This window comes from Xenopus laevis, chromosome 8L, assembly GCF_017654675.1.
Source record: "Xenopus laevis strain J_2021 chromosome 8L, Xenopus_laevis_v10.1, whole genome shotgun sequence".
Classification (NCBI taxonomy): domain Eukaryota; kingdom Metazoa; phylum Chordata; class Amphibia; order Anura; family Pipidae; genus Xenopus; species Xenopus laevis.
Genome location: NC_054385.1, coordinates 59,049,312 through 59,074,150, shown reverse-complemented (window position 1 = coordinate 59,074,150; position 24,839 = coordinate 59,049,312). Strand labels below are relative to the sequence as shown.

At 39.4% G+C, this 24,839-nt stretch overlaps 1 protein-coding gene across 4 annotated transcripts in view; it reads left to right on the top strand.

Moving 5' to 3' along the window:
* Positions 1 to 616: 616 nt before the first annotated feature.
* The window catches only part of klhl13.L (kelch like family member 13 L homeolog), a 52,886-nt gene continuing 28,663 nt past the window's right edge, over positions 617 to 24,839 (top strand). Inside the window, exons 1-2 of one of the 4 annotated variants that reach the window (XM_041572046.1) lie at positions 12,390 to 12,478; positions 12,987 to 13,099. In XM_041572046.1, coding sequence (XP_041427980.1) covers positions 13,002 to 13,099 — 98 coding nt within the window. In that variant the 5' untranslated portion in view covers positions 12,390 to 12,478; positions 12,987 to 13,001. 4 annotated transcript variants of the gene reach the window in all.

The window sequence follows — 24,839 nt, the reverse complement described above, 5'->3', positions numbered from 1 at the left end:
CCCACTATATCATTTTTTTTGTTGACAAACACATTTTATATCAATTAGGTTGGCAGATGTACACAGATACACAATATCATACCTCCCAACTGTCCCGTTTTTAGAGGGACAGCCCCTCTTTTGACAGCTCAACCCGCAGTCCCTTATTTGTACTGGAAAGTCCCGTTTTTCTCTGCACTGAACAGCCAGAAAAAGAAACAAAGTTTCTAACTTAATTGGCTTTTGGCAGAGAGCCCAGAGCAACAGATAAGAAACGTTTGTATCAATTCCGAGATAAGCAAATAAGTAATTGTAACAATATAAGATAACAGGTTCCTTGGGAAGTTGGACTCACCGCTTAAAGTACAATTCACCTTCATTAGCAAAACTGTAATAACTAAAAAAAAACAAAAAAACACAGAAATATGTTCAAACTTTCACAACCTGCCAAATTTCAGATGCGGCCTCTGCGACCGGTTTCTTTCATTGTTATAACAACTTAATTATTTAAGTGACAGTCACTCACTACTACTCATCTGCCAAGCAGCATCTCACCACAGCGCCGCCTACAAGCCAGTCGGTCATGTGACCGGGCGTCAGTACGTGCGCGCGTCACATTAGCTTGCTTTTGGGGGTAGTGCGGCTGCTACAGATGCAGCTTGTGAGAGGAGCTCCCCTCTGTCCGCCAATGAAAAAAGTTACTGGAACACCAAAACCTTCCTGGAGACAGTAGCCCGGAGACGCAGTGTGACTTAAGTCGCGACCAAGACCTGGCACAGCCGCCTGCAAGCACCGTCACAGCTTCAGATCCGCTCCTGATACCGCGATTATGCCGGGGACACCCGCGCTAGCGGGAGAAACTGGCAGGTAAGGCCACACGAATGTGCCACTGGTCCATTATGTTTATGGGCAGTAAATGCCTACTCCTTTCTGCGTCTAGCAGCCTTAGCGGCATTGTGGGAGTTGTAGTTCAGCTGCAGGGCAGCAGGTTGGTTGTTATTTCCGCTGCCCGCGATATGTTGTAGTGTGTATCATTGGACTCTAGTGGATCAGTTGTGCTTGTCATCACTAAGTGCAGCATGAAGCCTCTACTGTGGCCAATACTTTGTGTTTCACGAGACAGGTGTCTGCCCTCCCAGTACTGTCCCATCCTCTGCTCACTGCAGGGCCAGCCACTCGCTCAGTACTGTCACTGTTCCAAAGGGCTCATTCGCCTTTAAATAACTTCTAGTATGTTATAGCGTGACCAATTACAAGCAGATTTTCAATTGGTCTTCATTTTTTATAAGTTATGAATCAGTTGCCTTCTATTAACTCTGCATCTTACAAATGACCCTTATCTAAAAAAACAAATGCTTTGTAAGGTAACACATTTATGGTTACTGTTACTTTTTATTACTCCTCTTTCTATTCAGGCCCTCACATAGTCATATCCAGGGTCGGACTGGCCCAGCGGGACACCAGGAAAAAACCTGGTGGGCTCTGAACCTTAATGGGCCCCCGCCAGGCCAGACCCCTCTCCTGATCGCATGGACGTGTCTCCATTCACACAGGCGCTGACAAGCAGGAGCGCAGAGCAGCGCCACGCCTTCACGCAGGCGCATCACAGTAGGGGACCGAGGGGGGTCGGTGGGACAGTATTCCCAGTGGGCCCCCCAGTCAAATCTGTGCTTGGTTGCAAGGTTAATTTGGACCCTAGCAACCAGACTGCTGAAATTGCAAACTGGAGAGCTGCTGAATAAAAAGCGAAATAACTCAAAAACCACCGAATTATATAAAATTAAAACCAGTAGCAGATTGTCTCTGAATATCATGTTCTACATAATTATAATACAATACAATAACGCAAAAAACCCCAGTAAAAGTTAAAGAATGCTAAATTCTCTGACATTTTTTTTTTTAACAACATAGTTAACAGTATTGTGGCATTTTGCAAATATAATTGGTCCTTGAAATAAAAAATAAAAAAATAGACCTATCCACGTATAATAAAAAAAATGAAAACCAGTTGCAAGTGTCTCAGAATATCACTCACTACATCATACGTAAAGTTAACTCAAAGGTGAAAAACCCCTTTAAGAGTGAGCCAAAACGGGTTACGATCAGTCTCAGATCTGCTCCCCCCAGAAAGAAATAAGAAATAAGCCTGAGCGCAGAGCGCGTCAGGTTCATGCAGGCATGCAGAGTGCGATGCATTCGCGCATGCGTATCGTGCTGTGTCCTCACCGGGGAATCGAAGGTCGGTATGGGGCCCCCGAGGACTGTGAGGAGGGCCCTTCATTTGCAGCCCGGTGGGCCCTGAAGGCTTCAGTCCGACCCTGGTTATGATTTTATAGTTCTGCTGAAAGTTAAGTTCCATTTGTCAGCACTAAATTTTTGTTCAAGGTTTTTGTTAAGTTAACAAGGCTATGTTAATTACAAACAGTATTTTCTACTTAACCATATCCTTTTTAGATAAAACCCCGAACATTACGGCTCCTATTTTCAAAAAGAATGCTCAAAAACACTTTTAGAACGCCAGTAGCTTGCTTTGTTTTGCCCGGAAACATTGTTGCAAAGTTTAATATTGACTAAATCAGATAATAGTTTATGCAAACTGAGCAAATATTTTGTAAACATATTCTATATATGAAATGTTCTTTTTATAGTCAAGCAGTTTGCTTCACTTGCCTTCATTATATCATGTGAAACAGTGGTTAGGGAGGATGACATGCAGCTGGGCTCTTAGATTTACATCCAGCTAGCGCACCTCAATGAGTTTGTATGTCCTCTGTGTTTGCATCGGTTTTTCTGAATACTGTGGTTTCCTCCCACACTCTTAAAACCATGCAGGAAGGTTAATTGGCTGCTGAAAAAATTGACGCTGATGTGTAAATGTGATAAAGACCTTTGATTGTAAGCTCCACTGGTGCAGGGACTTATGTGAATCGTGTATGATGTCTCTGAGTCTAAGGGTAGAACTCCACGATCGTTTTTCGTCGGATGGAGACGCAGGCGTCAAGATATAATTGGACTGAATGAAGAGTCTGAGGTGTCTGACTGTAGGATGAAGACGCTGCTTTCTGACCGTTGCACCGCATCGGATGCAATGTTTTTACCTGCGACTTTTCATTCAGTCCAATTAGAATCCTGAAGCCTGCGCCTCCATGCGACTTGTCGAATTCGTTTTGTTGCCGGGCGTCTATCCGACAAAAAATGCTTGTGGAGATCTACCCTTAATCAGTGCAAAACATGCAATATAATTAAATTAAGGATAGTCATATGACCCATATTTGGAATATTTGCCTTATTAGTCATGGGGTGTATATATATATATATATATATATATATATATATATATATATATATATATATATATATATATATGCGCAATGGTGCACTCCGTAGAGTCAGATACTACCTGGGTGCCAGCACTGATTATTTGCAATAGAAAAAAAAGCTTCCAGCACTCACAGGATTTATGTTGCAGAACACAAAAAAGGTTTATTTAGCATCAACGTTTCAATCCCCCACAGGGATCTTCGTCAGGAGCAAAAATCTGTATATTGCTCCTGACGTAGATCCCTGTGGGGGATCGAAACGTTGAGGCTAAGTAAACCTTTTTTGTTTTCTGCAACACATAAATCCTGTGAGTGCTGCAAGCTTTATATATATATATATATATATATATATATATATATATATATATATATATATATATATATATAAATAATATTTTTCTTTTTTTCTTTTTAATGACTTACGAACAACTATATGATACTACATGATAGCTCAGTTGGAGGTTTTATACTTAGCACCTAAACAACAGTCATGATTACATTTGTCAAAATGGAAGCAACAAAGATCACTTATGTTGACATAACAAAGTAAACTAATGTAAATATTTAAATTTCCAGTGCCTATATATAAACGCCTTGGTTAGAAGCTAGTGACAAAATGAATGGAGAATGTCTGAAGACTGGGTAGCTCTATGAGATCATTACTGACCAGATTTATCGCAACACTCTACTTGCTTATTGCTGTGATTAAAGGGCATGTAAACCCTATAATAGATTTTCCTAACTAAAGATATTTACTAAGCTCCTTACTATATACATTAATGGATGTGTTTTAATTGGGGAGTACAGAATAGTTACTTTTGATGATTAAATTTTTTTTTTTTTTAAGTGAGTACAGAAACATTTTGATAATTTGGATCAGTGCTTTAATTGGGGAGTACAGGGAAATTACTTATGAGAATTTGGATCAGTGATTCTCAATCTTGGGTCCACAGATGATTTTGGCTGAGAAACAATAAGTAGGCTACTACAGTCACCATGATATTGTAGGTCACATATTTATCACCTAGCATCAAGTTGTTCAGCTTGAGCTCTTTGAGTAGCATGCAGTCCTCCAAGGTGGCCCCCCTCCATATACTCCTATATCAGGCATGTCCAAACTGTGGCCCGGGGGCCAAATGCAGCCGTCTTCAAATTTACACCGGCCCTCAGCCTCCATCATGAAATGAATAATAATGCGGCCCGCCAGCACAGTGCAATCAGGAATAGCCTAGCTGTAATATTTGGGCACATTAGTGATATGATCTGCCACTTGGTCTATACTGCTGCCTGCAGTGGCAGATCATTTCACAAATGTGCCCAAATATTACTGCTACGGCTAGTCGATTCCTTGTTTAAATGAGTTAAATGATGTTAATGGTTCAAAGAATGTCAGACTGAATGGTCGGCCCCCACACATTTTCGCCTCACGAAATCTTGTCCTCATTGCAAAAAGTTTGGACACCCCTGTCCTATATAGTAATGATCACAATATCTCCTGAATGAATTGTTGGTCTGATCTGTGAGTACAAACTGGCTTCTTACTATTGTGGCACTACAATGCTGTCCACTTTGTAGATAACCAACTCCGAACCATAAAGTTTAGCCTTATACCTAACATACATCTTTCCGTTTCAAGTCTACAGGCTTTTGACTCAGAAATGCAGCTCATTGTGTGTGCAGTGCATTCATCTTTATATTGCTTTCATTGCTCACGCAAAAGAATATGTTCAACTCATTTGCAGCCAAGAGCTGCTTAGCACTGTGATTATGCTACAATTTGTGAATGACTTCACCATGAGAAAATGTCAGTGCTCATGTTCCAGCTAGTCCTTTGAAATATTATCACAGACCTAATCTGTTATTAACCAGACAACATTTTAAATGGTTCCATTTTTAACCTACAGCATATGAGCTAATCACCTATTATTTTTTATGCAGTGTTATAACACTACCCAAGTTAATCTTGGTAGTTCAGGTAATAGGCATGGTTTATTTACAATTAGACCAGAACAGAGCTGCCTAAATGGGAATGACGTATTAATATGAGCTGACCCTTGAATTTTAACTAATTGCCCAACAATATATATAAAAAATGCACTGCGCTAGAAATTTAAAGTGACTATATTTTGAAGTTAAAGGGTAATAAATAAACACACAAAGTTATACTGCAGATGTTCCAAAACCAACCTGCCTATTAATGGAATACAGGTGGATCACATGTTAAAAACATTCCAGTGTGACTGGTCCTTGAAATGCTGCTTGCGGAAATATTCAGTCCCCTCATTTATTTCTGAAAAGGATGGCTCAAGAAAATATTTAAAGGACAAGTAAACCCATTTATATATCTTACTCATTCCATTGGCCCCAAGGCCAACAGTCGGATCACAATAATGATAACTTATATTTAATTTTGGTTTTGCATCTATGCATAGATCACTGTACAGGTATGGAATGCTTGGGACCTGGATAATGGATCTTTCTGTAATTTGGATCTACATACCTTAAGTCTACTAGAAAATAATTTAAATATTAAATAAACCCAATAGGCTTGTTCTGCTTCCAATAAGGATTAATTACATCTTAGTTGATGGGATCCCGCAATCTGCTCACCCATATTCCTTTCTTTATGATCCGATCCTTGGGCCCTAGGGCCCATGATCAAATCAGCCCGATATCACCCAACTTGAAGATGGGCATATCAGGGAGAGATCTGCTCATATGGTGGATTCCACTCGTTTGGCGATATCAGGGAGTGATCCGATTGTTTGGCGATTCCGCTTGTTTGGCGATATCAGGGAGAGATCTGATTGTTTGACGATTCCGCTCGTTTGGTGAAATTGCCAAATGAGCAGATCTCCGTGTATGGCTACCTTAACTTGTAGGTGTCTGTTGAAATCTAATTGCTGATTGGTTGCTATAGGCAACATCACCGGTGATGTTTGTCTCCCATGTTAATTATCATGCCCCCTAATCTTCCTTCCTAATGGGCACAGCTCATTCTGCTAGACACAATGAGTGTTTTGTGTTGTTTCTATCTGATGTGGGCTATTGAGCTGGCAATTCATTTCAGTGCTCTGTCAAATGAGGTATGTTTTATGTAGTGTTTCCGTGCACCAACAGCAGACTCTTAATTGTTGAAGTTGCTTCCCCAGGGTGAGTGGAAACATTTTTCCAACCAGGGCTAATGTACATTACACCTGTTCTCTGAACTTATTGCTTGCATTTCAGTGAACTGATTTCTGACATCAAAGAGGATGTAAGCCTAAAAATAAATGTAATTCTAAGAAACTTTCTAATGTACATTTATCACAAAATTTCAAAGGTTTTTGAAGTTATTTGTAGATATAACTGTGGTATCTGCCTGTCCCTTTTGTTTCTCTGTCCTGATGGTTCTGGCATTAAAAACAATGTAAGAGAAGCCAGTTGATTAACATTCTGAGACAATCCATGTAGTGTTTTGTATTGAACATTTGGAGAATAAATTGACCCTTGCTCTATGAACTATATTGCACCTATTTAATATGCATTTTTGAATTTCTTTAATGTGTCCTTGCTTCGAATAGGCTACTCTCTATGACATTTGTGCTGGCCAAGTACAATGAACACAGCAGAAAATAAATTAATTAGCATTTTTTATTTATGTTAAGTCTTTGGAAGATTGAGGTCAGACAATTTGCCAGCATTGATATGTGGGTGTATTAACAATATCCATCCCTTGTATACACACAGACCATGGCCTACTTTGCAGGTTTTGTTTATAAATGTATTCACAATCCTTGCATGATCACCATAATTGCAATTTGCTTCCTCTAGGTGGCGCTTTACTTCTATCATAGCCAGCTTACTACAATAAAACAATTTATACCATGTAACATTGAGCTGCTGTTTGATATAGATATTTATAAAGGGCTGTGATGTCAGAAGGTAGGCTATCTACCAAAAATATTGAGCAGTCACTGAATTTGATCATTTCTGCCTTTTCTGCAAACCACTTTTTATCTAAAGGTAGTATGCAGATTTAGATATTGCACAATGTTGCGCAGTTCTGTTACCATTTTAAAATACTTATGCATTAGAGCTGATTATGTTTTGGACCCCCAGCACAGTTTTTGTATTTTCTAATTGTAATGGTATTCCTTGACTGACACTATTTACTGGTGAAAAGGTATCTAGTTAAAACTACTTGAGTTCACTTCCAGTAATCCCACGAACCTCAGAATTCAGTCATGCATTTTGGATAAGGCTTGCTTGATTATTGGGAAGAGTTGGCTATCGTTATATAATACAGTTATATAGGTTTATTGTTACATTTTTATCTGCATTATTTTGCAAACTGTAATATTCTGGAGTTTGTTTATCTGCAGTGTGACTATCCATGTATATGCCTATAGCAAACACTGTAATGACGAATATCTTTTAAATTGTGTCTTTTATGGAACATTTTTGGCTATTAACTTTTCAGCATAACCATTTAATCAATATAGCTTTGTCTATCTTCCAGTGCCACTAGGGATGGAATATTGTATGGGACCTGTTATCCAGAATGTTCGGGACCTGGGGTTTTCCGGATAACTGATCTTTCCGTAATTTTTTTTCTTAATATCTGAAAGGGGTGTTTCACGTTGAAGGTTACTTTTTGTATGTTATAGAATGGGCAATTCTAAGCAACTTTTCACTTGGTTTTCATTTTTTATAGTTTTATAGTTATTTGCCTTTTTCTTCTGACTCTTTGCGGTTTTCAAATGGGCGTTGCTGACCCCTTCTAAAAAAATAAAAATGCTCTGTAAGGGTAAGGTCACACTGGGAGATTCGGGGAGATTTAGTCGCCCGGCGACTAATCGCCTCTTTTTGGGGAGACTAATCTCCCCGAACTGCTTCTGCCTGCTAGAATGAAAAATTACCTGCGGCATGGCATTCGCGGCGTTTGTTTTCCGAAGTCGCCCGAAGCTTCCTTGTGAGGCGAATTTGGAAAACAAAGGGCTGCGAGTTCCATGCCACAGGCAAATTTTCATTCTAGCAGGCGGAAGACAGGGGGCAGTTCGGGGAGATTAGTCATCCCAAAGAAGAGGCGACTAGTCACCGGGCAACTAAATCTGCCTGAATCTCCCGCTGTCACCTTACCCTAAGTCTACAAATGTATTATTATTGCTAATTTTTATTACTCATCTTTCTATTCAGGCCTCTCCTATTCATATTCCATTCTCTTATTTATATCAATTAATTTATTGCTAGGGTAATTTGGGCCCTAGCTAACAGATTGCTTAAAATGCAAATTGAAGAGCTGCTGAATAAAAATTGAAATAACTTAAAAACCTTAAATAATAAAAAAATTAAAACCAATTGCAAATTGTCTCAGATTATCACTCTCTGTATCATACTAAATTATCTCAAAGGTGAACAACCCCTTTAAATCTAATAGAAAATCATGTAAACATGAAATCAACCTAACGAGAAGGCTTTCGACTCTATTGAGTGGAGCTTTCTCAAGGTCACCATGTCAAAAATGGGTATAGGACCCAATTTCAGAAGGTGGGTTGATGCCTTATATTGTAATCCTAAAGCCCGTGTGAAAACTAATCACACCATATCCACATCGGTTTCGCTCGGCAGGGGCACAAGGCAGGGATGCCCCCTCTCCCCACTGCTCTTTGCATTGGCAATGGAGCCACTGGCCTGGTTACTAAAATCTGCGGTGGGTGTCAAGGGCCTGAAACTCGGCCCTATAACTGAAACTGTAGCGATGTATGCGGATGACACCATCCTATTTCTAGAGAACCCCTATGAAGCCCTTACATCTGCCCTAGCGGTGATAGACCGTCATACCGAATACTCCGGATTGAAAATAAACTGGGCAAAATCAGTTATCTTTCCCATAGACTCCTTCCACGTAGATAACCAGAGAGTGCCAATGCAACTGCAATGGGTCGATACTTTTAAATATTTGGGGGTGCACATACACCGCCAACTGGATAAATTTATTGAGTTAAACTTAACCCCCCTACTGCTAAAGCTGGAAAACAAATCCAAGATTTGGAATACTCTCCCTTTAACTCTATTAGGTAGAGTGAATCTGTTTAAAATGATCATGCTCCCGAAATTCACCTACCTTTTCAGGCAGGCCCCTATTGTGATACCTAAGAGCTTCTTTCGTAAATTAAACTCATTAACTACTTCCTTGTATTGGGCAGCAGCGACTCCCCGCATCTCAATGCACTCACTGCAACTCCCTGTGGATTCGGGAGGACTGGCAGCACCCAACTTATATAACTACTACCTTGCCACTAAACTGGTTACTGCCTGGTGGTGGATAGTCCCCTCCACTCAGAATGCCACTACTAATCTAGAGGCTCAAATAGCTGGCTCTTATGAAGCTCTTAAAAATATGTTGTACCGGGGCACCAAAGACTATGAGTCTCCCACTCCATTAATGACAGCCACGGTCCGAACTTGGAAAATTGCCTTACAACTTTCTCCCAAACAGGAAAATCAATACTCGCCTAACCAGCCTCTTTGGTTTAATCCACAACTCCCCCAATTACGGACTATACCAGACCCTACAATCTGGGCCCGGTATAACATTAAATACCTAGGGCAAGTCATGGCACGGGGCGAATTGCTGACTTTTGACGAGCTAAAACTTACCTTCAACTTGCCTAATAAGATGTTTTTCCGATTTTTGCAATTGCGCCAGGCCATAAACACACAGTTCGGACTAGTTCACCCACACACTTCACCCCAAAAAATTGAAGTCCTAGCATTTAATCCAGACCTTCCTAAACCAGTTTCCCAATTTTATGCTCTTTTGAATACCCCTAAAGAGCCTGTACTTAACAAATTGTATAACAAATGGCTACAGGACGTTCCGCAGCTCACCACTGATATGTGGGCGGATATTTTAGAATCACATAGTTCGAAGCTTGTTAGCTCTAAAGATAAAATGATTTAGTTTCGATATCTTCATAGGACCTATTTGACACCCCATAGACTCCATTTCATGAACCCTAATGTACCTGACGTTTGTCCTAAGTGCTCCCAGTCCCCAGCGAATTTCATACACATGGTGTGGCTCTGCCCAAAAATAAGGAGGTTTTGGGGAAAAGTGATAGAGGAAATAAGTCTCGTCCTAGCGCTTATTGTCCCTTTGAACCCTGAAACTGTACTATTAAACCAAGTTGAGGACACTGCCCCTACCATTGCTGAGCAGACTCTCCTTAATTTCCTGTTTATACAGGCAAAAAGACTCATTGCTATGAGGTGGAAATCAGCCCACCCCCCTCAAAAACTCCATTGGATACAGATGGTCAATGATGCTGTCCCTCCATACCAGCTATTATATTTACAGAGAGGTTGCCCAAACAAATTTAAGAAAATCTGGTCACCCTGGATCACTGAGCACCTACCTGCCCTAGACTGTTATTTAACTGATTCCCAGGGAACCCACAACCCCCTTCCTCCCTAATTTACCCCACCCCCACCCCAAGTTAGCCAGGGAAATAATGGTGGAATAATAACTCAAACAATACTGATGGGTATTATGTTATTTTATTTTCTTTGTATGATAGTTGACATCCAGGTATTCTGCATTTCTCCATTCTATGTAAAGGCTTCTGGTTCAATTTGTGTCTACGGTATATTTCTGACATATGCTTTGTACTTGATATTCTCTGTCGATTTGCATAACTGTTAGCGAATGGATGCTGTTACAACTGATGTACTCAGGATGTGGATGTATGTTTGTTGAAAAAGCAATAAAAACAGAATTTTCAAAAAAAAAACATGAAATCAACCCAATTGCTTCCAATGAGGATTAGTTATATCTTAGTTTGGATCACATACAAGGTACTGTTTTATTATCACAGAGAAAAAGGAAAGCATCTTTAAAAATGTAAATTATTTGAATAAAATGGAGTCTATGGGAGACAGGCTTTCTGTAATTCAGAGCTTTCTGGTTAATGGATTTCCAGATAACAGATCCCATACCTGTATTTCTCAAAATCTTTGTTGCTAAACCATATCAAGCCGAGACTCATAACTGTGGGTTGCCTGTAGGTTTCATTGCTTGCTGTGTTCTAACCACTAGTTCATTATGTGCACTGATACTGCACGTGGTTTTCGATGGTACCTGCAGAACAAATATTTCTATGCAACTGTAGAAAATTATACATTTTGGCAAAAAATGTACTGGAGTCATAAAGGTATCCGGGAGTCCTAGCTGCTCTCTAGTCTTTCATTATTTAGCCAACAACACCCTTTTGCTAGTCTTTTAGCATAATTGTTCAAAGGGGTTGCGCTTAAGTGTTATCGTCCATTTAGGTGACACAAGCCCAAGTATTACGGGGCAAAAATAATAATTAGAGCAATGACTTTATCAGTTATTGCTCATGCTAAATGGTATTTTGGTGTGCTTCCGCTTTAATGTAGGTGTCTGCTTTATAAATAGGCAGATTTCATTGCAGCAGCTAATCATTGTAAATCATTGTAAATGATCAAGGTGTTCCTTTGTGCGTGTGAGAGTGTGTTCACCGTCCATTCTGAATCTCAATTTATGTTGTGCTCCCAGTTTGAAGTCTTATTGTCAGTCAGCAGCCTCTTGAGGTCACACACAGAGCCGAGAAGCGCAGACTTGTCCCAGATGGACACCTGCACGGCTGGCTTCTCTGTCAGTACTTTAGGCAATTTGTGATCTGTTCAGGGGGAGGGGAAAGCATTGAATTAGATTGTTGATAGCGTCCCTACAAGGACTGCTATTAGGAGCACGCTTCTCTGTGCTTCACTACTGCAGAAGACAGTGAGATATCGCTGAATCCACAGCATGTTTACCGTGCGCGATTTCACTCTTCCGGCATGGGAGAATGAATAGGGAAATGGCAGCCAACACTATCTCATTTTATTAAGGGCACATGCAGAAATGTGCAGCCATTCTGCTTTGTATTTTTCCATTCCAGTGAAGGATTAAATGGGACTGATTTTTTTTTTTTTTTGGTCTGCTTTCGTCCCTTTCATAATGGCAGTCTTGCATTGTTTGACCAGAGCTTGCTCCAGAAGAAGACAGGCTGCTGAATTTAGCCACTGATCACTAACTAGCCCTGGCCCAAGGCTATGCTGAGATTTATATCCCATTTGTATTGTTGCAGCTCAAAAGAAGAATGTTCAGAGGATGACAAGTGTATTCTGAGTAGGTATGTTTTATTCTCTGCAAATCCTCTTTATCTACTCCCCTTGAATGGCTAGAAATTAGGCAAGGGCTTTAGGTGCCGGATGAAAGTGCTGCAGTGTCCGTTGCAGAATAATAAGTGTTCCAATTGATTTCAGTGTATTTTCCTTTGGTATCATTTTAGCTGCTCAGAAATACAGCTGCATTGTCCTGCTGTTTGCAGTGCAGTTTTTTTTCCCACTTTTTTTTTTCCTCCTTCCTACCATCCACTGCAGTCAACGCTTTTCTAACGAGGTGGCACTATTGTTGAGGTAAAACGATAGACTCATCATAACGCTTTAGGGGACAGCCGGATTTAAAAGGCGATGCCTGGCAACCCTATTTTACAGATTGGAAGCATCGGTTCGAGGGCATTGGCAGAATCATTTGCTTGTTTGCTGAGCAGCAGCCTCCACTGCTATGTCAGTAGTGTGTGTGGGATGGAAGTCCTAGTTGGTAGTCTGTTATGGAAACGCTGTTTACTGTTATTGTAGTACCGTGGTGACAACATGCCATTGAAATGGAAAACGAGCTCTCCTGCTATCTGGAAATTCCCCGTTCCTGTGCTTAAAACATCCAGGTCATCGTTGCTTTCTCCAGCATACATGTAAGTGAGAGACATGCGGATGCCTAAGGTGGGCTTTTCATTCAAGAGAATACCCCAGCAGCGTTTTGTAACACATTGTCATGCTTTCTATGCAAGATCTTTCTTTATGTAAAGGAACAAGCATAGCCTTATCCAAACGTTACATTTTGTGCACATTCTAAATCGAACAATTCATCAAGTGTCACAATATTAGTTATTCATTTCAGTTACTGGGTATTCTGTATTGGAAAAAGGTCCAGCCTTAAGATTAGTAGTCTATACATAAGTTTGCCTACATTGGTACCTTGAGTGTCTAACCTGATTGTATAAGATGGAACCCTATCATGATCATAATTAAATATTATGGTTTCTTTTTTTATTTTATTTTTTCCTTTGGCAAACCATAATTCCAGTCTGTGTAGTGTGTAGCAATCATTGATAAATCATGTTGAATCATGATTTATAAAATGTGATGAGGTTAAGGGATCTTATCGACCTTCTATACAGCATGTACATGTGCACCATGCATTTTATATTTTGCATGTTTTCAGTTTGTATGTTGTCAATAGTTTTCAAAATGATTTCAATGTAATATATAAACCGTTTTTTCAATAGGTAATTTGCATGCTTGTTATTATTTTTGGCTGTATAATTTTGCACTGTTTTCAACTGAAATTGCTCTTCCAGGATGAAAGCATTAATTCTTTAGGACTGTCGTGCATCTATGAAAAAAACAGATATTTGGAAATGCGACCATAATAGTGTTGATTTTATTCTGCCCATATATTCTGCATGGCAAAGACTTACTTAATCTTTAATGTTGCGGCTGACTTTCTCTATTGCTATTTTAATACAATACCTTAACAATATGTAGTAAAACAGATTTGAACTTCCATTGTTCATATCCCATGTTAAGGGTATAAAATAACCATTTCTAGCTTACCTTACAAACTACTATCACTGTGCAGTTTCTCCAGTCTATCACTCTTATCAACAAATTCTTTAATAAAAGTAACAAATATTACAGAATACATATACTGTATAGGCAGGTTATGAGCACCATGTACTGACTACGTTTTGTTTGTATATTTACTTGATTGGCATTATAATTTAAGAAATTACTTGTAGATAGCTAATTGTGCTACATGGGTTATTACAAATGACATTACGAAAGTATTATAGCAAAAATTAGGGAAAAATCATTTGACATAAGCCTAAGGTAGTCGTTGTGCCTGTCTAGACTGTCACAAATAATTTGTCATTTGTCCCAGGCTACTATTCTTATGGCAGACACATTCTAAGAATGTTCTATATAAAATCACAATTTCCATATTATGACAATTTGCAATAACCAATTTATGTTTTCACTTTTTGTCTCCCAGGGGTCCAAATGTATGTTTTTTTTTTTTTAATGTATTAAATGGTACTGTGAAATCTCTTAGACTTCACAGCACCTGGAAGAACACATGTTAGACAGCTCAGATATTAATCAGCTTTTTCATTCTGGGTGACTCCCCTTCCTGCATCACACTGTGTCCAATTTTATATAGCACTGCCTCTGAAACCTTTGAGCTATGGGTTCATTATGTTTTTATATCGTACTTCAGAAAGATGTTTAATTAGAAGGAAAATGCATTTATACTGAAGGTAAAATATGTTAACTCAGGACAAATAAAGTATTGAGTATCTTCTTGAAAGAAGGCCTTTTTGTCATTAAATGTGACTGCCATGTAATTGAGTTTTTATATACAGTATTTTGAGAAACCAGTGACCAATGAACCTTTTTCCATACAAAGTTCTGAACCTTAAAGCTTAAAACTAAGATGATTAAATTCAGTTCCACTCTAGGCTAACATTGCACCCATAATGTGGATCGATCAATGATTGAGCATTAGAAGGTCTGATAATCAATCTGATCATCTAATATGTTGACTTGCATACTTTATAATAGTCATAAGTTACAAGTTCTTTGTGTCGCAAGGAGGACTTCTGGACATTTGGTATTAAAGTTTAATAAGTACAGGTGCAATATAACAGCAGTATTTGCAGCAGACTCCGATGGACTGGATTGTTCTCCTGGAACTGGAATTAGTGCATTCTGTTTCCATTTATTACCATTTGAGTTACAGAGAATATACATAAATATCAGTTTTAGTCCAGAGGTTCAACAAACATAACCAATATAACCCATGTTTTCTGAGTGCTTCACAGCAGCTCGTATATTGGATTTTATCAGGCCATCTTTTCTTTTCATCTGGGGACAGTAGTAACTAAACTTTTCGGTCATTGGATATAGTCCAAACATTATCAGTATCTCAGGACAGGTTATTAATCAGTTCCAATGACAAATGCCCTGGTTTTCATGTCCCATTATGTGAACATGAATTAAATAATGATCTGACTTTTTTTGTGTGTGTTTTTTTCAAGTCAGTCGTATACGTATAGACCAGGTTCTGTGAATCAGCAGTAAAGAAGATTGAGAACAACTTGGACTATCTTGGGGGGGGGGGGGCGCACGATTCTTCACTGCCAATGTGTTGTTAAAAAAAAAAAAAAAAGTCTAACCAAATTTTTTGTGTAGTATTTCTCATTGATAATCATTTGTGATGTTTGGTTGTAAAAATTAGAACTTAACTGGTTTGAACCATAGACGAATATGAGTTTTGTTTAGGTGATTACGTGCAACCTGAATTGGAGTGAGAGTGTTGGTGAAATCTATATTTTGGCCATACTGATATATGGCTGGTTAGTCATATGCAGGGCTAAGCAAAGATATTCAGAGCCATGACCAATTCAGTCTTACAATGAAAGTTATCTGTGATATTTTTATTTCTGACTGGGCTAATATTCTTAAGCCGCTGCAGTTTTCTTTAGCCTTGTGTTTGGGATCATGTGAAAGACAAACTTTTACCCAAGTTTAAGTTACCAGACCAAAACAGGTTTTCTTGTAGTACAGGTATGGAATCCGTTATCCAGAAAGCTCTGAATTACAGAAAGGCAATCTCCCATAAACTCCATTTTATTCAAATAATCCAAATTTTTAATAATGATTTGCTTTTTCTTTTTAATAATAAAACAGTATTTTGTATTTGATCCAAACTATGATATAATTAAACTTTATTGGAAGCAAAAAACAGCCTATTGGATTTAACTAATGTTTACTTAGTTTTCTAGTAGACTCAAGGTATGAAGATCCAAATTACGGAAAGGTCCGTTATCCGTAAAACCCCAGGTCCCGAGCATTCTGGATAACAGGTCGCATACCTGTATTTCCTTTCACCATCTATCCTTTTATTATATTAGTCCCTGCTTATGAAAAGCAGTGTCATTAAACACAGTTTATACATCCAGCTTGTGCATTAGGTTAATCATAGAGAAGTGTCAGTTTGTTTCAGTGGCTTAGTAGTGTAATACTAATTTATACTTGTAGTATCTTCTTCCCCACCTGGTTTTCCTACATTTGCACAGGTAACTCATTTGCAGCCTTTAAAGTGGACCCGTCACCCAAGCAAAATTATTCCAAATCCTATTTTATCATGTTAGTCAAGCAAAATGAACTTTAATTACACTGTGTAAATTATTTGAATATTGTTTCCATCAGTCTGGGAATTCAAAATTATAGCAACCAGGAAGGAGCCATTTTGTGGACACTGTTATTAAGGCAATCCTTACATAATCTCAGAATCTTGTTTGTGCACCAGGGGACAGGGACCCAATGCCCATCACCATGCACTGGTTACACAATTAAATCGTTAAGAGAGCTGGGGGAATGTGGGGAGAGCGGTGACATCTAGGAAGTGCTGAATGGAAAGTGAAAGTAATTGCTTGCCCCGCCTCTATGCCTAGGCATAGAGGTGGGGTAGGCAATATTTGATTGACAGCTGATATTTTTAAATGAGTTTACAACAGCTATAAATGCTTTATTAAAAAAAAGAAATTGGATTTCAGGTTTAATTTAAAAAGGACTTTTATTATACAGATTTTCATGTCTGGGTGACGGGTCCACTTTAAATGTTCTGTTTTCCAGTTGGTACAAGTATTTTCCGCACACTGTATATCCTATCATGCAAGGATAGGCAGGCCGCTAGTATATTTCTAATGGCAACGCTAGTCGTTTACATACCTGGCAGAATTTGGATTTGGTTTTTGGAACATCTGAGGGATACTAAAAAACACCTTTTGTTTTATTTCCGCATGTTGGTCACAGACTTCATGGAGTTCTGAATGTGGTGAACTTTGTTGCCAACCAAGGGAGCTAAGGTGTTTACCACAGCTATTTTGTGATGCCTAATAATTTGTCACATTGTCAGGGCCGCCATCATGGGGGAGTGTTGTACTGGGCCTGAAGGGTAAGGGGGCCCGGCCGTGCTGTGCTGCACTTACTTGATTAAACCCCCTGCTTCCATAGAGCTGCCGACTTTGGAAGGGAGGGCGGGAGCACAGGTGGAGGCATCTTTTGTACATTCTCTTCCCTTATTGGTCACAGAAGTTTAAGTCCCGGTCGAGCTGCTCAGGGATAGAGCGGCGGGGAGGGTTCAGCCCAGGGGCCCCAGGAAATTTTGTCGTATAGGGCCCTGTGATTTCTGATGGCGGCCCTGCACATTGTAGTACAGATATGGGATCTATTTTCAGGAAACCTATCATCCAAAAAGCTCTGAATTAAAGGAAGGCCATCTCCCATAGACTTCATTATAATCAAACAATTCAAAGTTCTTAAAATGTTTTCCTTTTTCTCTGAAGTAATAAAACCATTTATTTCTTGTACTTGATTCCAAGATATGATTAATCCTTATTGGATGCAGAATAATTCCAGTGTGTTTAATTGTGTTTAACTACATAGTAACATAGTAAGTTAGGTTGAAATAAGACATCGTCAAGTTCAGCCTTTTAAGTCTATATATAACCTGCCTAACTGCTAGTTGATCCAGAGGAAGGCAAAAAAAAACCATCTGAAGCCGCTCCAATTTGCCTCAAAGGGGGAATCAATTCATTTCTGACTCCAATATGGCAATAGGACCAGTCCCTTGATCAACCTGTGCTATGAGCTATCTTTCATAACCCTTTATTCCCTCATTTGATAAAAAGCCATCCAACCCCTTCTTTAAGCTATCTAATGTATCAGCCTGTACCACTGACTCAGGGAAGGAATTCATAGCTCCTGCTTCTAAATATTTAGCCAGAACCTCCTTTCTTCTCATCAGAATGGGTGCCCTCTTGTCAGCTGGAAGAACCTACTGGTAAATAAAGCAATAGAGAGCTTATTGTACAATTTCCTTTTATATCTATACACAGTTATCATATCCCCTTTAAGCACCTCTTCTCCAGCGTGAACAATCCCAACTTGGACCGTAGCTGTGATTTTCCATACCTTTAACCAGCTTAGTTGTCCTTCTCTGTACCCTCTCTAATTCAAAAATGTTTGAGCTCTGGAGACCACATGGCATATTCTAGATGGGGTCTTACCAGCACTCTGTACAGTGGAAGAATAACTCCCTCCTCCTGTGAATCTTTGCCCCTTTCAGCTCAAAACCTTGTTTACCCTTGAAGCTGCTGACTGGTATTGCTTGCTATAGTCAAGTTTATTATCTACAAGGACTCCAAGGTCCTTTTCCATTATCGTTTGCCTAGTGCAGCCCCATTAAGAGTATAAGTGGCTTGCATAATTTTATATCCCAGGTGCATGACTTTACATTTATCAACATTGAATCTCATCTGCCACTTAGCTGCCCAGATCCTGCTGCAAGCATGTCACATCTTGGATGGGATTAATTGGGCTACATAGTTTTGTCATCTGCAAACGCTGATACATTACTTACATTACCTTCCCCATAGTCAGTAATGAACAAGTTAAATAAAAGTGGGCCCACCACAGAGCCCTGAGGGACCCAACTAAGAACCTTACTCCAAGCAGAGAATGTACCATTAACAACCACCCTCTGTACCTGATCCTGTAGCCAGTTTCGTATCCATGTTAAAACAACTTAATTAAGCCCAACAGACCTTAGTTTAAAAAGCAGTCATTTGTGGGGCACTGTATTAAATGCTTTGGCAAAATCTGAATAGATCACATCTACTGCTCCCCCGCTGTCCAGCGTCATATTTACCTCATCATAAAAAGCAATCAAATTTGTCTGACATGACTTATCCTTCATAAAGCCACGTTGATTGCTGCTCATAATGCCATTCACCAGGACAAAATTTTGAATGTGATCCCTTAACAAGCCTTCAAGTAATTTACCCACCATGGATGTCAAACTTACTGGCCTGTAATTGCCAAGCTGAGATCGTAATCCCTTTTTAAATATAGGAATTAAATCAGCTTTCCTCCAATCCATAGGTGCCATACCAGATTAAAGCGAGTCTGAGAAAATAGAAATAGAGGCCAGTCTAAAACTGAACTCTTTGTTTTATGACTTACCCTGGTGGGGGTCGTCGGGGACACTCGCCACACCGCTCCTCTGCTTCAGCGCTGGTTCCTATGGGCGCACATGCCCCATAAAGGCGCAGTCACGCTGGTGCATGACGTCAGTGCGCATGGCGCCAAATTCAAGCCGGATTTAAAGGAGCTTCAGTGCTGTGTTCTTTGCCTGTTATAGGTTTCCTCATTGTGAGTTCCTGGTGCCTCTGTGCTGTTTAAAGTTTCTGTATCTTGTGATTTGACTACCTGTTGTGACCCCTGCCTATTTCCGATGATCCTGACTTCCGAAATCCTGACCCTGCCTGGTAACTGACTTCTCTATTCCGTATCTTGCCTGATTGATCTCCTGGTTTGACCCTTGCCTGTTTTGACTTCGCTAGTAATCTGCCTGCCCTGGCCTTATCTGACTTTGTTTCCTGTCTATGCCTTGTACTGTGACCTTCTCGCCAAAAGACTTCTGCTTTACTGTTGTGTCCCTTTGCTCGTTCAGAACCCTTTGCTTTGCACCTCTCTTAATAAGACCTGGCGGCATCCGACTAGCCGAGGGCTCCTCCCAAGGTGAAAGGCGTCTGTTAAAGGCAGAAGCAAGAGCCGAGAACAGGGTGCTTAGCATCGGTTCTGAATTTAGGGTGACATTTAGAACCCAAGGGTGTATTCAATCTGGCCCAGGCACCTTTTTCACATTAATTTTTAGTAAAGCTTTATGAACCTTATACTGAATGAGCCACAGGCTAGATTGAGCTTAGCCAAGAGTGCATCTATAAAGTGGGTCTGGGAACTCAGACTCCTCTATTGTATACACTGAAGAAAATAACTGATTTAGCACATTTGCTTTTTCTGTATCTGTTACAACCATACTGGTACCATTATTTAAAGGAGCCACACTGTCAACCCGCATCTTTTTAATATCATTATACTTAAAAACCTTTTAGGGTTAGGCATATCCTCTGCCACAGTGCGCTCCTCATTTCCAATCTAAATTTTTTAAATTGTTTTTATGAGACTTAAGGTATCAAGATCCAAATTATGGAAATACCCTTTATCCGGAAAACCCTAGGTCCCAAACATTCTGTATAACACGTCCCATACCTTTAACAAGTTTTTGACTTCTGTGCCATATTTCTCTTTGTTGTCAGATATCAGATAACAATACTGTGGAATTTTGTGTAGCTCAGTATTGCTTCATTTATGACACAATATGAAAGACTTGCACAGCAAAAGATAATCATTGTGAAATGTTGTTGCGGCATTGTCAGAAGTGATCTGGTCATGTCAGGAAATGCAACATGCAGATGGCTAAGTAGATAGCATTTTTTGTGTACATTCTGGTAGTCAACCAAAATAAGCAGATGTGAGGGGAAGTGAGGAGGAGATGTGGCTCATCTCACATTTTCATCTGATTATGCCCCATCCAGGGCACCAAGAAGAGACATCAACAGATGAAATTTATAGTCTGTAAACATGAACAGCTCCCATGTGCTATACATACCAAGATGCAGAGTAAATATGGGTCTTGACAGCCAAAAGAACTTTGAGGTAAATGGCTTTACCTCACATAAAGCAAAGCTATTTATCACAGTGCTGACAATCTTGCTATTCAGGCTATGCAAATAGTTTTTATGGAAATACAATGCAAAAACCCCAAAAGAGTATTGCAATTCTATCAGATTATAAAAAAAAGCCATTATAAAACTTAATTCACATTCCAAATTTTCAATCTCTACATTTGGAAAAAACTGAGTTTATGCACATCCAGACATGTTGCCTTTGTTTATAGGCTATAACCATCATTGTATGAGGAGTTCCCTACCACTTACTACTAATTTTATAAATCAGCTGCTATATAGACTTCTAGAACCATTATTTTATGTAGCCCTACAGTGAATAAAATGCAATGTCACATTTTTCTTTGTGCTGCTGAACTATTATTTTGCCTACCTGAATATCACTAGTGAGTAAATTCACAAACTGACTAGCTTGTACCTTGCATGACCTAAAAACTCTGCACTATTAAGGGAAATAAATGTACTATTTTAGCAATGGTTAACTGGATCTACAGTTGCTTAATATTCAAGAGCAGATATATTTACCTGGATTGTTAATTATGTTGATTAAACTGCAAACACTTTTTTTGAAAAAAACATATCCATCTTCTGAAATGATAGTTAATATTTGCTGTGTTATTGTTCCGGCAAATGAGCTGAATTGCTTAATGGCAGGGTGGTAATCAACACATATTCACAATTTTATTTGGAGATTTTGGTAGCCTGGCTAATGGCAACCAGTGGGTGTTTGTATTGAAGACACTATGGCCACCAGAAACTCATGATTGATGAGGTTTTGGCATGTATTAAGTTTCATCGGTTATACTAATAGCTTTTCCTTATGGTGGTGCAGTAGAGTTACCTGGAATTCTTCATTTGACTGCTGCGGAAGTTGCCTTGCTTTTGTTAAAGGGACCACGCACACCTAAATCAGTTTTGGTAAAAATAAGCATAGGACTGGTGTTGAAAATGTGTGCCTATCCTTTTAATTTAAAAAAATGTATATTTGAAAAAAAAAATAATTGTGTTTTGTCCTTATAAAACACTATTAGTTTATTTTTTTCCACTGCAATGTAATCAGCAGCATCTGCCTGCACCCAAGCTGACACAGCAGTAAAGGGGAACAGACAGCAGAGGAAGTTAATGCCAGCTAAGGGCCTGATATTCTGCCTGCGTATTTCAGCGGACCGATTTCAACCCTGTCTGGCTTTAGCCTTATAAACAGGACAGTTTGTTCAGAACTCCTTATCTACCTATAAACAAACACCCCTCTTTTTAAGGGCCATTACACACAGGGAGCTTTGCCGTCTACGGTTAAATAATTGGCACCAAGGGTGACAATTCTCCCGAAAAAGACTTTCCATTAATTAACATTATGATCGCTGCTTATTTGCGCAATTTTCCTGTGGTTAAGCTAGATCGCAGTGAGTATTTATTCGCAGCGAACATCATGTTTAAAAATGGGAAGTCTTTTTCTGGAGATTTATTTCTTGCAGTAGTGAAGTGTTCCTGTACACAGGCCGACATATTGCTGCAGGCACTGGAGCATTCTGAGGCAGGTGGTTTGGCTTTTTCTTGGTGTTTATACGTGTGATTGTATCTTTATTTGTTGGTGCGTGAAATAAAAACTACAGCTAACACTTTAGGGTAAGGGAATACAAACACAAGATGCTAGAATTTACACCAGCAAACAACTTACTAAAGAGGCTACACATTAGCGATGCACGGGACAATATTTACCCATACCAACCTAACCTGCTCTAATTCAACCCAGCCTGCCACACCACATTGACTTTTATATTCATACCCAGCCTGCCCATTTGTAATGCCACCAGAGAGGGGGTGGAGCAGACATGAGTAGGGTTGCCATCTCTTTGTTTTCTGAATGAATGACGTAGCGATCGACCAATCTGCGATCAGGGCAGGATTTACATAGTGGGCGCCCCTAGGCCTGCTGTCATTCGTCGCCCCTGTCCCCTCCCCTTTAATCACACACATTTTCGGTACAGTGGGGATTGGAGCATGGGAAGTTTAAAAGACTATTGTATTTCCTGCGCATCCCCAGTGTTTTTGAACCAATCTGCCGCCTTAGGACTGGGCCTTGGTGTCCTTTCCACAAATCCAGGCCTGTCTGCGATTGCCACAATATAACCCCAGCATCACGGACCAGCAACTGGCATACCCCCGGATGTCATACACACTCCCCCAACATCACAAGGCCGCCCCTGATGTAACTGGAGCCGCCCCCTTCCCGGTCTTGATGACAGCAGAAGGCGGTAACCGTAGTATATAAATAACCACGGAAATCAATTTCCTCAGTGAAAGTGGTGTTGGGACAGTGTAGTGAGAGTCTGGATGGAGGCTGACGTACAAATATGGCCCAAAGCTGCCCACGGCAGAGTAAATTATTTGCAGTGTAAACAGTGTAATTTAGGATTAAAAACTACACCAGAAAATTCATGACAGAATCCCTTTAAGGGCAGTGCAACTGTACCTCTCTGTATACTATTTGAGTTTTCTTTGTGTGTTAAGTAGCGTTAACCAAACTAGACAGTTGCAAAATTAAATCTTAATTGCTTAATCTTAATTGCTGACTAAGAATCATGGTAGTTGTGCTAGGAGTTTGAACTTTCTTGCTTTGAATTGTGTTTATCACTGCAGTTGGTGGTAGACTTTAGCAATTGCAAAATTACCATAATTTTTGGACTGAAGGCTACTTTTAATCAGATTATTATCCATAAATAGCAGCGCATTCAAGCAAACTCAGGACATATGACTGTTCTAAAAAGACTAAGTATCTATTATGTCACGCTTAATCTGATAGGGGTCTCTCAAGGGAGTGTACTGTGGCTTCATTTTTAGCAACCCTATTAAACTGTCTGTCTGACATTTTCATTGCTGGAATCCTTAAAGGAAGAGCAACACCTTCTATAAGGAATAAACCTGCATAAAATATGCTTACAGATGCTAGTTTTATTCTTTTTCCTTTCTCCTTTAAAAAAAAATCTTATTTGTGTGTACTTTTAAGAATTAGTTTGCCAATGGCAACATATGAAACATCATATGTGCTGCACAGATAATGGCTTCCACTGTCCAACTGAAATATAGTTCAGTCGTTGTCTCTTATTAGTGTTATGGCATATACCTCTACATGTTGTACATATGCATAATGCTTCTGAATATAACAATATTAAGTCAACTGCACTTTTAGGTCGCTGTCTGCCCTCATATTTGCTTATTATGCACCTTACTTCATAGGGAAACCCACTGTCCTATTAATGCAGATTCTCTGTGCATCAGAATGATTACCAATTATATATTACCTTAAGGGCTATGTCACACTGGACACTTTGATTGCTGTTGATTGCTGGAAGTCAATTCCCTTTACAATCATAATTCCCACTTATTTGAGGACCATTCTGTGATAGCGCTGCACAATATGTTGGTGCTCTAAAAATTCATGTTAATACTAATAATAATTGTATGGTAATAATTATTGTTAAGTGTGTGTTTTTTGAAGCTCAAAATTATTAAAATCTGTTTTAAAGTATAGCTTAACTGCTTGGTTTTAATGAAAGCAAATGGTTGCATGACTGTATAGTAAAGGAGTAAAGTTTTGGTGGTCGCCACAGTCGCATTTTCCTCAACAAATGGCCATATTTAGCCATAATGAAATAAGTATGTTGTTGCTACTGGGTTAACTCATTAGACACAACCACAAAAAGAATTAGACCCAGTACACAGCACTCAGACCATCCTTGTATAGAAAAACATTTCCTCAATCTTTATCAGCATATGG